We start from the raw sequence: 15391 nt of genomic DNA, 5'->3' as shown, positions 1-15391 counted from the left end.
GTACTATGCGATCCACCAGATAATACTAAGGATCTGGGCGGATGAACAAATGCCGAACGACTGGTTGGAAGGCCTCATATGCCCTATCTATAAGAAGGGTCATCGATTGTATTGTGGCAACTATCGAGGCATAACGTTGCTCAACTCCGCTTATAAAGGGCTCTCCCGTAGCCTGTTCTTTAGATTGAGACCGTTAACGGAATCCTTTGTTGGCGAATACCAGGCTGGTTTTCGACTAGGGCGTTCTACGACGGATCAAATCTTTACCCTGCGACAGATCCTCGATAAGTTCCGAGAGTACAACTTACCGACTCACCATCTGTTTGTGGACTTCAGGGCGGCATACGACTCAGTGAAAAGAAACGAGCTGTGACAGATCATGCTGGAACACGGTTTCCCTTATTAGTTAATAAAGCTGAGTCGTATGACACTGGAGGGATCAAAGTCGTGCGTGCGGATAGCTGGCGAGACATCAGCCGCGTTCGTAACGTTGGATGGACTGAAGCAGAGGGATGCGCTCTCCAACTTATTGTTCAACATCGCTCTTGATGGTGCAGTACGAAGAGCAAACGTGGAAAGAAATGGTACGATCATCAGGAAATCTTACATGCTTCTTGGTTTTGCGGACGACATCGATATCAACCATAAGGCCGTGGAGCAGGCCTTCGTACCTTTTAAGAGGGAAGCAGCGAAATTGGGGCTTGTCATTAACTCTGCCAAAACGATGTACATGGTAGCTGGCAGAGAGCGAGGAAGTCCCCGTAGTGTTGGTGCTGAGGTGAAGATAGATAGAGAAGAAGTGGTTGACCAATTCGTTTATCTTGGTACGCTTGTGACATGTGACAACGATATGAGCCGTGAAGTGAAACGACGAGTTGCAGCTGCGAACAGGGCCTTCTACGGACTGCGTAACCAGCTAAGGTCCCGTAGTTTGCAAACTCGCACAAAAATAGCGCTGTATAGGACGCTGATACTCCCGGTGGCCCTTTACGGACATGAAGCATGGACGCTGAAGGAAGCTGATCGACGAGTGCTCGGAGTTTTTGAGCGTAAAGTTCTGCGATCGATACTTGGCGGTAAACTGGAAGATGGAGTGTGGCGCAGATGCATGAATCACGAGTTGTACCAGGTATACAAACATGCTGATATGGTGAAGGTAATACAGCGGGGCAGGCTTCAGTGGGCTGGACACGTAGCCAGGATGCCTGACGAGAGAGCCGCCTAAACTATCTTCAGTAGAGAACCAGAAAGAGGTCGTCGACTCCGTGGTAGGCCTCGTACGTGGTGGATGTGCGCGGTGAATGAAGATCCACGATCTGCTGGTGTACGAGGAGACTGGAGAACGACTGTCCAAGACAGAAGAAGCTGAACATCTCTAATTCGTTCGGCCCTAGACCGGTGAACGGTCCGTTAGTCAACAAAGTAAAGTAAGTAATAATTTGTTTTTAGAGTGTATATGTTTTTTAGAAAGACAAAACTATTATCTACAATTTTGCCGAAGACGTCACACCGCTCAAACGAACTGTGTTGGCCCTAAAAATATTTGTAATCATCAATACCCATCCAAAAGAACATTTTTCAATAACTTTTCAAAAATAAGTTGTGTTTCAAAATATTAAACCAGGAGCACAAAATGGCATCTTTTGCCTATAAAAAAAACGTCTATGCAAAGCTTCAGCCAATAGGCACATTCGGGTTCTGATGATGTAAACATGACAGAAAATGTATGATCGAACTGTCAAAACGACGCAAACCCAGAAACAACGAGTCAATTGTGTTGCGTATCTGATTGAGATCCCTATATTCTCATTATCACTGAATAACATCGATTTAGTCCATTGGCCGATTATATGAGCCAGAGCACTGTGTGTTCGATGAAGTGTTGGCAAAGGATATTATTGTGGTAAATAAAACGAATAAATTGTCTGGTACAACATTCGAAAGAACAAGTAGGTACATGTGTCCTAGAGAGTAGATTTTTCAAACAGAATAAAAAAAAACATATTCCATTAGTTTCCACCGTTTCATGTACACTAAGGTTGCTTTTTACGCGGCTTTTTTACGCGGATTCCAGAATTTACGCGTTTTTTTTACGCGGATTCCGGAATTTACGCGGTATTTTTTTTTTTGCGGATTCCGGTTTCTCTTTACTCGGATTGCAGAATTACGCGGGTTTTTTACGCGGATTCCGGAATTTACGCGGTTCTTTTTATGCGGATTCCGGGAATCACGAGTTTTTATACGCGGTTTTTTTAACGCGTAAAAAGCGAATTTAATGTACTTTTAAGACATTTGGAATAGAAAACATTTTTCAAATATTCAAATTCCATGTACCTCCCGTGTGTGATTTTGCAAATGACATGAAAGCATTCAACATTTTCCGCGAGACACAAGCTTAATTTTGGTTGAGATAATTTTTTTACATTGTTATTTTTTCCAATTCATTTTACATGGTAAAGCAAAGCAAAGCCTTGGTGCTACATTCCGTATCGGAACTCGACCTTCTGTTTATTATACACAGACTTCGCAGCCAACTGTAAAGTGTACAGGACAATTGCGGGGTAGCGCTACGATACTACTGACACTAACAGTTTCTCCCGAGCCGAGACTCGAACCTACGACGACTAGCTTGTTAGGCCAGCATCGTACCTCGAGACCAGCTGGGAGAGTTTACATGGCCATTTTACATGGTATTTTTTCCAATTCAACATTGCCACCCGACGACAATGATATAACAAATGTTATATTTTCAGGAATTTTTCTGTTGGTATTCAGTTAAAAGTATTTTTTTTTCATTTTATACACATTTTTACACAAAAATTTTTCAGATGACACCAATTCTCGACGTTTCGTGCATTTTTAGTCATTAGGCATCAAAAAAAATTTCGAAAACCGAATTACCCTTCCCTCGTATGTAAACTCTACTAGTTTTCTTTTTCGAGCCTCGCTAGTTACCCTGCTAAGTAACCCAAGTAACACACAAAACATGTTAGAAAATAAGTAACAACGAAAGTAGTCATATAAGTGTACTACAAGCGCAATTGAAAACTTGTGTTATTATATTGTGTTTGAAGTTGTTTTTCATCAGTAATACAACCGCATTTCGAAAACAAGCTCGTTTTTTCTGGTTTTGGAGATGTTTTTGATACCATGAGTTCAAGAATGACAATCACTATCACTTGGTCTTTTCATAAGACATTACACAATCTAATAACAACACTACGTACCTGTAAAATGCTTTTCCTTAGTACAGTAGTCGTAGCATTTAACACCTAACTTAAAATTACTTGATCAAATTATTATTGAAATTATATGAACGATTTCTATATTTATTCGGAGCGGTTTTGACGCGCCATCAAAAGATAAACAAAACCCTTGCAGTGTAACCAATATCACTTCAGATTTTTGTTATTGTATATCTAACAACGTTTTCTAGTTTTGTTAGATTTTATATTCAGATAACGTTGAAACTATGCGAAAACAATTTCAATATTCAAGCGAAAGAAACAACTCTTTTCGAATGGTTGAATATTATTACTTGTCTTTATTTTATAATCAATTAAAACTGCCACTGAAAAAAGAAATTGCCGATCTAGTTGCACTGCGCAGACATAACACATTTGCGCATGCGCTGGTTAACAGTTGTCATAGCAACAGATTTGCGCATTGCCGTATTAGTACTCGAGATGTATTTTGCCACTTAATTATATCAAGTTGGCTTGCTTTCATGCAGTTATCGGTACTTGTTCTACTAGCCTTCATGTTTTGCGCTTTTCTGGTGATATTGATGTCATGGAATAGGTAACGTCAACTATTCAATACCAACGTGTGTTACTTGGGAAGCACATGCGAGAGCATTTCGAAATTTATTTGTAAAAGGTTGGAGGACAGATTTTTTCGTATACCTGAAGGGCATTGGGACAAAAAAGTCACTGCGATCATCTTGTTGATTATCTTTTGTAGCTGGCCCTGATCGCTGTACACAGATTACGAGGTACCCGCACTCATTGATGGAACAGGGTTTCAACCCCAATTTCAACTGCAAAGTTGCTGAAGTGGCAGTTATCGTATGAGACAATACCGATGTTCTTCAGGTGGTAAAGAGCAGGACACTGTCCGGTAATAACTCCCGTGTAGAGACGTAGTTTACCACGCCACGACCGAGAAGCCATTTGGTTATGGCAGGATTTGGAGAGATAAACAGTTTAGCTAGTCTGCAGTCATGTGTGTTGTCCCATAGGTTAGCTATTGTTTGCGTTTCCCAATGTTTTGCTGTGCTGATCCTTGTCTTGCGAGGTAGTCAAAATTTTCATTGCCCTTGATACCACAGTGTCCAGGTACCCAGTACAATAGGACTTGGTTCTGTCGAGATAACTACCGTAGTCGTTAAATAGATGTTGTGTGAACAAAAAAAAACCCCGTAGTGCTGCGTAGCGTTCTCAAACTAACTACTGATTAAGACATATCTTCTTGTAGATGAGTATGTGACGCAACACCCCGCGAAAATTACGCAATGTTTCGTCACGTTGGCATCGGAATTCAGGCTAGAACCATAGTTTGCTGGCGAAGTCACTCAATACCGTAGATAAAAGCAGTTTGAACGTAAAACAAAACAATTTTAACATAAACTGGAGCATTAGCTTGCCACAGTGTTCACTTAAGGTGAAACGGGACGTGGTCGCGATCAACTCGAATTTTGCAATCTAATTTTTTCTTGATTTATGAAGACTACGTACATGAAACTTTGATCAATTGTTTTCACAACTGTTGCATGCCTGAAGTAGCAATTTGAGTGCTGTTTATTTAGTGGAAGCCGAATTTTTTACGATCAAAATACAGAAGTAAAAAGAACTCTAACCTCAAAATTGTATAGGAAAAGGCCACAATCCCGTTTCACCTTAACACGCAGAAAACACTTTGCAATAACCTAGCATTCCAGAGCATTCTTATTATGAATCGTTGGCCAAACCAAATATCCTTATTATGAATCGTTTAAAACAATAACCAAGCGTCCTAGTTATAAGTCGTCGAACGACCGGTGGCTTACGAAATGTAAAGGTAATTACACGCTCCCGCACGCACCCTAATGTTCTCAGCAAATAGTCGAATGAATGTACTAATGATAAGTTCGAAATAGAGACAGGCCAAGAAATATTATAGGCCTGAATAAGATAGCTAGATAATCGGTAGTCTGAGAGTCTTTCGCTCTGAGTTACCCGTAGGTTAATATTTAAGCCAAATTGTAACTCAATAAAGTCAATCACTTCCATCACTTCCATAATTTCCATCATCATCTACGTCTAGTGGAGTGGTTCCGTGTAATAAGTGCACGTGCAGGACTTTGCATGTTTTATTTCTAAGTAATCACAAGTCCTGGTAGGGAAGTCCCTACAGACGCTCAACACGGTGAGGACAGGAAGACTTCGAGTTATCGGGATTGAATTTGAAAAGATTTTAATCAACCTCATTATTTATACTGTTAAATATACTATTAACTCTCTAGTGCCCAAGTTAATTCTCAGACGGACTTCGAAAAAATCACTATGAATCATTACAAACATTGTTCAAGTATTGATCGAAGCTTTTTAGAGGTGTAACTGAAGACCGTCCAACGGCGGCACTGGGCACTAGAGGGTTAATGATATGGTTCCTCTCTCTTTGATGTTGAAAAATACTTATAATTTTTCACCTTTTCTAGTAAAAGAACTTTTCTTCCAGTATAGCGTTGCTTGTTTGTACATATATGAAATCAGTATACCTCTTTCGTTTTCCCATCGACGAAACTTGCACTTACCTTTTAATCATTACCTTCTAATCATCCCTGTCATCCTTCAGTAGAAACCCGTTGAAGTTGAAAAAGTTGTTCTTCGCGAGTTCCTACATAGCGCCATAGCGGTAAAGTTTCTTCCATTAATAACGGCAAAAGAAATTCAAAACCAAGAAGACTTCATAACTGACTGACCTATCGGGAAGAAACAACTCTAGCAAAGAGCGTTCCACTTGGGCGGAGACGGGACATAATTGGAATTTGAACTTTTTGCTTCGAACTAGTTTCAGTAGGAGATGTCTTGCAGCTCCAGTTATACTTTCCCGATGAAGCTGTAGGTTATTAAAACAGTACCAGATGCCGTAAACAGCCGTAAAATATTTCCCTCGCTTAGGAACCAGTAAACAAGCTACGCATTTCGCGTTTTGCAATAGAAGACTAGGGGCGGCGATGCGTGTCTGTCGTCCGAGCTGGAAATTTGAAAATTCAATGCACTGTCAGATTGTAAGTACAAATCGACTTTTTTCGTTTTCGACTGTAACAGAGAGATTCAACTTTGAGAACACAATTATAAACAGGAAACTACGCAAATTATGTTATGCTTTTGCAAATTGTCCGAAAAGTAATACTCTTAATTGAAATCGTTTCTAAAATTCAAGGAATTTTAGCTATCAGGAAATTATGATAGAAGCTTGTGCATTCTATAACAACATTTACGACTCGGAACGAGTACAAAATATCAACACTCGAAGCTCTCTTCATTTCTCATATGTCGAATTCGTTTTTACGGCAGGACTATCCCGTCCCGGACTACGCTTTGCAGCTAAAAAAAAACACTTTCCGAGCAGTTGCAATGGTGTGCGTATAATACCAGAGGTAGCTGTCACTTTTGTTTTGGTCATTATCGCCATTGTCTTTTATCGCGTTTGTGCTGCTGTACGAAAAATTTGCCAATTTACTGAAAAATGACAAAATAACAAAATAAAATAAATAAAATTCAATCTGATGTTTGACACGCGAAGAACGATAATCAAAGCAAACCGATTTTGACACATTTTTTTTTTTGATTTTGGCACATACGTGTGAATGTGTTGGTGTCTTCAAAACTGCACTCTATTTCTTGCGCGGACTATCCGGGACAGAAAAAGGGTAGTCCGGGATAGTCCGGAAAATGTAAAAAAAAAACAGTGATAGGACAAAGTGTAGTCCGCGGGGTAGCTACACCGCAAAAACGAAAACGACAATAGAAAAGCACATCCTAGCAGTGTTTTCAGTGAACTACGAGTGCGCCTGCAAATAAATCCGGCTATTTATGCAACGTGAATAATTAATACGGAAGTGTGCTGCAGCCGTTTTCGTTCCACTGATAGAGTCACCCATTTATACGTGGAAATTTCGGATAGAGACCGGCCATAGAACTGCTAATGCATTCAGAAACGCTTGTAACAGCTGCGAAGTTCATCTTTTATTGCGAATATGATCACTACACTAATCAGTTCCGTCGTTCCTTCGTTCCTGCTCCATTTTTATTGAGGAACTAAGCTTTTATTTTTAGATACACATCCAATAGTCATCAAACTATCCAAGGTTCCTAGTTACTGCAACGGTTTTTTCACTGTCCGAGGAATGGTAGTGGCAATCAGACTCACGACTGAAACAAAGTTTGAAATAAACTTAGTATGAGTGTCATGTCAAAGTAAGGTACCGACGTTAAACTTCAAAACGGACGGACGATTATGGCAATTAGTCGTTTTTTTTTTTGAGTGAAATTAAAAAGCAACCGGTAAAGTTTAGTTTTCAACATCATTCAAAAATTAACGAACTGTCAAATCATCGAAACTAGACTTCAAAACTAACAAGTATTCAAGTAGTTATAAACTCCTCAATGCTAAGTTAACTTGTCGAGCGACTGATTAAGGGGTTATTTGGTTTGAGAACGATTTTTATGGAAAGTAAATGTTTTTCGTAGCATCATAGCATCATAGGTTTAGTCCTGCTGTTTTAAAATATGAAAACCTGAAAATATTTCATCGGTGAAAATCTTGGAGTTTTCGTGTAAAAATATCTCTCCTACATTCAGTTAGTTTGAATTGAGACCAAAACCACTTCATTCAGTCATGTTTATTCTTCAACATTTTCGGCCTAATATTAAAAACCAAGTCCGAGGGGACTGCCATCATTGCCTAGTATGATGGAATGGTTTTTTGATTGTGCGCGGTTTTTACTTGTTTTTGAGATGTAGTGCTGTCGGAAAACTGACGGAACACTTGTTTATTTACAGCAAGGGTAATCTTTATCGTAGAGTAGGCGGATTTGATCATTGTACACGCAAAAGTTGGATGGTGTAAAACCAGTACAAAATTGTTACTTTTTAGCGCAATTGTTGATGTGATTTGAAACCAGTGCAATGATTGCGTGTTGGGCATAACGCGATTAATGCTGTAGCGTTTTTTTCAATGTATTCGGCAGCCCCAAACTACTGCACTTAAACAATTTCAACTGGTATCAAGCAGCATTGCAAAGCGAGCGAAAAGCAAAACCTTTCTCCTTCTTTCTTCTTGAGAACGAGACATATGCTACATTTCTCCAGTCTTCTGCACACAAGCTTTCAAGATACTCTTTCTTCCTCATGCATTACCCTGAGTAGCAGCAAGCACGCACCGACTGCACTGGTGTCTCGCTCATTTCGTAAAGCGATGTGACATCGCCTTGCGTGTCGCAATCCGAACCGAAAGAGAAGCGAAAAAGCAACCTGCAAATTGTATGTGATGTGTCTAGTCGCGTCGCACGTACATGGAAATCATACGAGCGAGAGAGAAATTTCTCCGTCGCTTGTATAAAAAGCGCGTGCACAGGATGACAAATAATAATTATTCACAATCTACAAGTGTTACCATAGAAAAATTGGCAACGCTTTTGTGGCTTTGTGGAATGGAGGGTTTTGTTAGTTTGCGGTGAAGCTAGCGTTGATTACAAAATATTGTGAACAGAATTTTGTTTCGTTTTTTTTACAAATCATTCAATGATACTTTTTAATGACCAAATCCTTCGAGATAAATCGATCGAGTATTATAGCTATTCAAATCTAGTGAGTTCACAAGTTGTTGTTTGCTGCTTGCACTGCTCCATGAGTAGCAGTCACTAATACACTCGGCGTGAGAAATAAAGTGTCGGTATATGATACATATTCTGATTTCATTCTTTGTCAAAGTATTCGCAGTACAACTGTTGCGTTATGCGTTTCACACATTTATTGTGCGATTTCTGTGCAACATTTGTGCGAACGGAGAAGACACAATGATTGTACAAGACTTCAACTTTTGCGTGTATGTTTGAAGGAGCATTATTTTGTGATTTTCGAGATGCCGTCCTCATCTTCATTGGGAGCCATTTTCTGGAAGATGGCATGAACGTTTCACTACATATAGCTTGCTGCTGTGGCTGTGTCTGTGTTGGTTAGAGAGGGGAAGAGTTGCTCAGTGGTCATGTCTCATTTGAGTGGTGTCAGTGAAGTAGATTTTACCGTGTCATGAGGTGGATATAACTCCGGTGCGTCGGCTGTGTAAGTCGAGATACTGCTGCTGTATAACCGGTTCCGTAAGTGCTGAGCAACGTCATCGGATCCCGCTCGTGTATTCTACTGACTTCATGGGTTTCCGAATGCTGAGTGCGTGGGAGCGAGCGTACGATGGGTTGTACAGCGGTCTGAGTGGTGTCTCTTATGAAGAGACACGATAGGCATCCCGATACCCGTGACAGCGAGGAAACTATTCGGAAATCAATCTGACACCAACACACAGGATCCACGTCGCATTTTCGTGCATCGTAATAGTGAGTAAACATGACTGTGAGTGAGAGGAGTGAATGGTATGGAGAGAATGAATATATATTATAACTTTGAGCACAGCCATATAGCTTGTGATAGTTGAGCTGGAAAACATTAATTAAGAATTTTTATAAGACGTTGCGTAACTAGATTTAGTTTGTTGGCTGGATTGTAAATGCCGTAATAGATATAGATATGGAGAAGATAGTGAATAAGAAAGCTTTATTACAAATCCACCCCATTCCGGGAAACGGAATTTTCAATTTCCCGGAATTCCCTAATCCCGGGAAATAGTTATTCAAATCCCGAGAAGTATTTTCTTCAATAAGAAATATTGAAAAATCGATATAAAATTACAGACTCTGTACACTGTTGTGCAATGATAAATGAAATTGTATAGCCATGTGCTCATGAATGACTTTTATTTTTCTCTCATATATTTTTATTCGTGTAAAGAATGCGATTTGCCCATTAGTTGACATTTAACGCACATTTACTTCATCATTATGCGACGATTCGAAAAATACCATTCTTCCAAAACACAAAGACTAGATTGGAGAAAGTAGAATATGAAAGGACTTTTACAAGTGATCGTGGTTTATAGGAAATGCGATTATTCATCAATTCATCATCACGCAAGGAGTAGGAGAAATGCTTGCGCGGGAAAGTAGATAAAATAAAATAAAAGATCGCCATTGTATCACCACGCGAGGACGAGACTGAGGAAAATAGGATCAGCGCATATAAAAGGACGTACACAAGCGATTGTAGTTTGTAAGTTTGATTGCAGCAGACGAAGTACACAAACAAGGGAACAAACAGAACTTCTAATTAGAGATTCCGCACGTGAATGAAAAAATTTATTAGTTTGTCACCGCCGTAAACAACAAGTCGAGAATAATCATATTGAAAGAGGTTTGTCTGTCATCCAGCAGCAGTTTCGAATCTATTATTACAGATAACTGTTCATTATTGCAGAAATGGCAGGAGTTTGGCAATATTTCAAGAAGGTTCCCGGCGATAACGAAGCGCAATCCTTGAAATGTTCACAGCAACTCTCGTGCAAGGGTTCATCTACCAGTGGCCTTTTACAACACTTGGAGAACTTGCTCAAAATCACCGTAAAACGACCATCCTCTGAAGAGGCGGTAACTACAAACCCAAGTCCTCGTAAAGTGTCGAAGCTAAGTAGTCATCCTACAGGATCTTTGTTGATGCAGTTTGTGAAACAAAAATTACCAGCCAAACTAATGAACTTTATTAAATTTTTCGAGAAATGATCATTTTTTTATATTGTTTTAGGAATTCGATTCCTTTTCTCATTATATGTGACAAAAATAAATTCCAAATTAAATAAATCGCAGTTAGTTTACGTTTCTTTCAAAATTTCCTTTACTTACTTAAATCATTTTTATAATTCCTGAATCCCGGGAAGCTAAAAACAGTCGGGAAATGGATGCTCTAACAGCCATCAGTAGAGCTGTACATCAACCTACGGCCGAGCGAATCGGTTCGCGCCGCTTTTCGCGTCTACTAAAGCAGAGGCCTTAGAGAAAGTTTCTGGCTGATGTATTCACTTCATGCAAGCCTGCTGCTGATGCTTCCCGCTACCACACTGAAACAGCATTTTAGTGTAGGGAGTGTCGTTGCATCAGCTGACCCTGCTACTCTCGATGCTGATATACCCGCTGCAACAGCTACGCTATGCATAGCCATGCCACAGTTGTGGCCGCTATACGCTGGCCCAACTGCTGAGCACCTGCAACGCTATCCGTAGCCATGCCAAAGTTGTGGCCGCCATTGGTATCCGCTATACCTGCATCTGCTGGCCCTGCTGCTATCGATGGTGAGATCCGCTGAAACTGCTACGCTTATTCGCAGCCATGCCACAGTTGTGGCCGCTATCCGCTATCGATGGTACCCACTGCTCGCTCCCGCTGCTGCTAAGGGAGGACTGCTGTCGTCGCTGTTCAGAACTACTATGAGCGGCTTCGACTAAAACAGGCTCTTATATAAGGATGAAAATAGGAATGAATTATTTAACGTACGTGGTGGAATGATATAACTTGAAAAATATGTGTGACTTTATTCTGGTTCAGAGCGATCATTTGATAAGCTCCACCTCTTTTTTCAGTTTCTAAAGTTTTTCCTCAGTTTCGTAGCACGGATGCACAAAAATGATTTCTTGTGAACATTCTGTCGAGCCGGACCGATAGCACTCTCATTGAAGGCATATATCAAGATGGCTTGACAATGTAATTTTTTTTAATTCTTTTATCACCAATATTTAGTGGTTAATTTGTGAGTTCGAAATCCAATTTGTGGTAATTTGTGGTTAAGTGGTTTCCGAGAAATTTTCAAAAAACTGAGTCAAGCCATCTTGAAACATGATTTTTCTTTAAATGAATCGGACAACGATGATATATTGATCAATCGAAAGCTCTTAATTTGTGGTTCACGAAAATGTTAATTTTAACGTCATAACTATCAGCGTTTGTACAGTAATTTGTGTTTTATTGTTCATGTAGTTCTACGTTTTATTTATTTGTTGATGACACTGCTGGCCGCTAATGGCGTTGGCTGTTTGCGGTGTTTGTCATTGCTATACTGAGCGTGCGTTTGGGGAATATGGTAAATATCGAGATTCGGGGAACTTAGCCAACACACTTGCTCTACTACAGGTAGCCCAATAGGCGCAGAATTGTATCAAAGAGTAACTCTGATAATCACGCACATAACTTGATGTTTACATTTATATAGCCTATGTGGCTTCATTAATGTTATTGAACAGATGAAGAAATACGCTCGTATAATTTGTGTTCGCAAAACGGGCAGCGAAACAAATCGAAGAATTTGCAAGAAAAATGATGTAGCAAAATATTTTCATTTTGAATTTTCAATTTGTTGCTCACAGATTATATAATGCCTCGTGGAACCTACGTAGGTTGAAAAAAGGCTTTTGAACGTAGTGTTATTTACCTAGATTATTGATTCTGTGCATCAAGTTAATTTTAAGTTAACTTAAATTAGTTGAAGTTCATTCACTTAACTAATCTCATTTAATCTTTGTTGAACTGAAACTCTGTTTTAAGCATGAGGCAGGTATTCGTCGAAATATGTCATGAACAACATTTTTCAAACGGGTCGCAAATGTCAATCCGGACGTTACCGGATGAGATATTTGCGAGGATGTGATGTTACGAACTTCCATTCCTCCGATGATTATATGATCGGATTCCGCGAAATTTGATAACTCTTTCAATATAGAAAACGCTCGAAAATACGTAAAAATCACTAATTTCGAAAACTTCTCAAGAGTAGCTATAATTTTTAATATCGGAATTTTTATCAACCGGTTTATTAGCATTGAACATAAAGAATTCATTTGGTGCATAATATTGATCAATTGTCATTTTTTTTTTTGACGCCCGGCACAACTTGGTTCCATTCTCAAAAAATGCTTGAAAATTTGTCAATGTTTACAGCGCTCTCAGCATATGATAAAACCGTTTAACGTTAATCGAGTGATGGTATATTGTGAAGCATTTATTTAAGCTGCAGAAAAAATATAGCGGCACCAAAAAGCGACATAAATTTTTTTTCTTATTTTGGCCAGATTTTTGTTCTAGGTACTCCTCTGTGCGACCCTGCCACTAGTAGCTTAACAGACACGCGGACAGCAGATATCTTCTTTATTACTTTGCTCATAAGTTAGCACATATGCATGAAAAAATAACAGAAGAGCAACATTAAGTTGGATCCCGACAACTTATTTGAACGTTTGTTTGAATATTTCTGAAACATTTCTCCGAGTCTAGGTGATGAAAAAGTGATAATTATTGTTTGCCATTCCTACTGGTTCTGCAAAATAATCCGTCGAATTTGGATTGCTTTCCTTTGAAAGTACATTTTCGTTACCGGTATCCTTTTTGACAACAAATTTACACATATCCATTCTGCGCCTGTTAAGCTACCTGTAATGCAAGTGTGTTGGCTAAGTTCCTAAGAATCACGATATTTAGCATATTCCCCAAACGCACGCTCAGTATAGCAGTGACAAACACCGCAAACAGCCAACGCCACTAGCGGACAGCAGCGTCATCAACAAATAAACAAAACGTAGAACTACGTGAACAATAAAACACAAATTTCTGTACAAACACTAGTAATTATGACGTTAAAATTACATTTTCGTGAACCACAAATTAAGAGCTTTCGATTGATGTATATATCATCGTTGTCCGATTCATTTAAAGAAAAATCATGTTTCAAGATAGCTTGACTCAGTTTTTTGAAAATTTCTCGGAAACCACTTAACCACAAATTACCACAAATTGGATTTCGAACTCACAAATTAACCACTAAATATTGGTGATAAAAGAATTAAAAAAAATTACTTTGTCAAGCCATCTTGATATATGCTCATTGAAGCAACAAAATAACATGTTTTGTGTCGTGCTGTGCAGCTTGGTTGAAGAAAATGTTCCCGTCCCCATGTCGCATGTAGGCAGATTATTGCGTTCAGTAGACAGTAGATAGTGTATCCAGCGAATAAACACCGATGGTGCTCTCACACACGCAACGGTTTTAACCCGTATCTTATTGCGGTTTGTAACATCAAGCGATTTCGTTTGCTCGCTGTTGCGTGTTGCATCATGTTGCAACTTGGCAGCTGGGAGACGACGAAATTCTGTTTATGCTGATTGATTGAATCGACTTCATATTAGCTCTGCATAGTCGAACTAACTGCTTTTGTGAATGCGTACTAACAGGGCAGTTTATTATTCAATGTCGGTTAAGCTGATCGCAGCCTTTGCGCTGCCCCTACAGTGGGGGCTTCACTAAATAAAGTGAAAATTAGACAACTACAACAGAATTTGATTGCATCCCGCACAGAATGTCTGCTTGTGTTGATGCCAGAAAATTATTAACCTTCAATTATTTTTTTATTTGCCTTCAAAAAAGCATGTTGCGGCTCAAAATCGGTTGCTAATTACAAACTTTGAGCTGCCCTAACATTGGGGGAATTAAGATACACGGACAACATGCACTGTTGAAGCTATTTCACATTCAGTAAATTAGACGGGTGCATCAAACTTAAATTGTTAGGATGCAACACAGAATGCTTGCTTGCGTTGACAAAAATTATTAACTTTCAATGACTTGTTTATTTGCCTTCAAAAAGGCATTTTGATTTCCAAAATTGGATTTCCTGATGGCAATCTTCATGCTGCCCCAACACGGGGGGAATAATGGCTGTCTGGCGACACACGCTGAGAAAAACCGCGCTGCTCCTGAGACGTGGTGACCAACCACAGAGCTAGTGCTACTGCTAAGGAAGAACGACTGCTATTGTCGCTGTCTAGAACTATTATGAGCGGCTCCGGATTTTTTTGGATTCAATATTCTTTATTTTTCTTACGGTATTTTCATTATACATTTGTTTTTTGAACATTGTGAGAGATTCAATTTTATCAACTTTTCAACTCTGATGTTTTTAATGTACTATAAGTGATACTACTTTTTCCTTTTCTACGTACATGATTTACATTTTAATGCTCGGCATTAGAGTTTTAATTATTAAATAAATATACCTAGCTACTTATAAATTAAGTGCATTGTTTTTAGTGTTTTCAGCGTGTGCAGAGATTATGTTTTCGGTCATATCGATACCAGCTATTTGATGCACTTCTGATGTTCGAGTTCCGAAGGGCACGTTCAAGATCATTTTCAGGAACTTGTTCTGGATCCGTTGAATCTTTTGCAGGTGGGTTCTCGCGCAGGTTCTCCAGATCGAC

At 39.3% G+C, this 15391-nt stretch overlaps 2 protein-coding genes across 2 annotated transcripts in view; one reads left to right on the top strand and one right to left on the bottom strand.

Moving 5' to 3' along the window:
* Positions 1–15391, top strand: part of LOC129733887 (uncharacterized) — a 302189-nt gene that overhangs the window by 166495 nt on the left and 120303 nt on the right. The window lies entirely within an intron of this gene.
* The window catches only part of LOC129733883 (synaptic vesicle glycoprotein 2B-like), a 70146-nt gene continuing 61950 nt past the window's right edge, over positions 7196–15391 (bottom strand). Inside the window, exon 11 of the mRNA XM_055695463.1 lies at positions 7196–7418. Coding sequence (XP_055551438.1) covers positions 7363–7418 — 56 coding nt within the window. The 3' untranslated portion in view covers positions 7196–7362. The remainder of the gene's footprint in view (positions 7419–15391) is intronic.

Source organism: Wyeomyia smithii, chromosome 1 (assembly GCF_029784165.1).
Source record: "Wyeomyia smithii strain HCP4-BCI-WySm-NY-G18 chromosome 1, ASM2978416v1, whole genome shotgun sequence".
NCBI classification, from domain to species: domain Eukaryota; kingdom Metazoa; phylum Arthropoda; class Insecta; order Diptera; family Culicidae; genus Wyeomyia; species Wyeomyia smithii.
The sequence above is the reverse complement of the archived record's forward strand: the minus strand, read 5'-3'. Positions and strand labels throughout refer to the sequence as shown.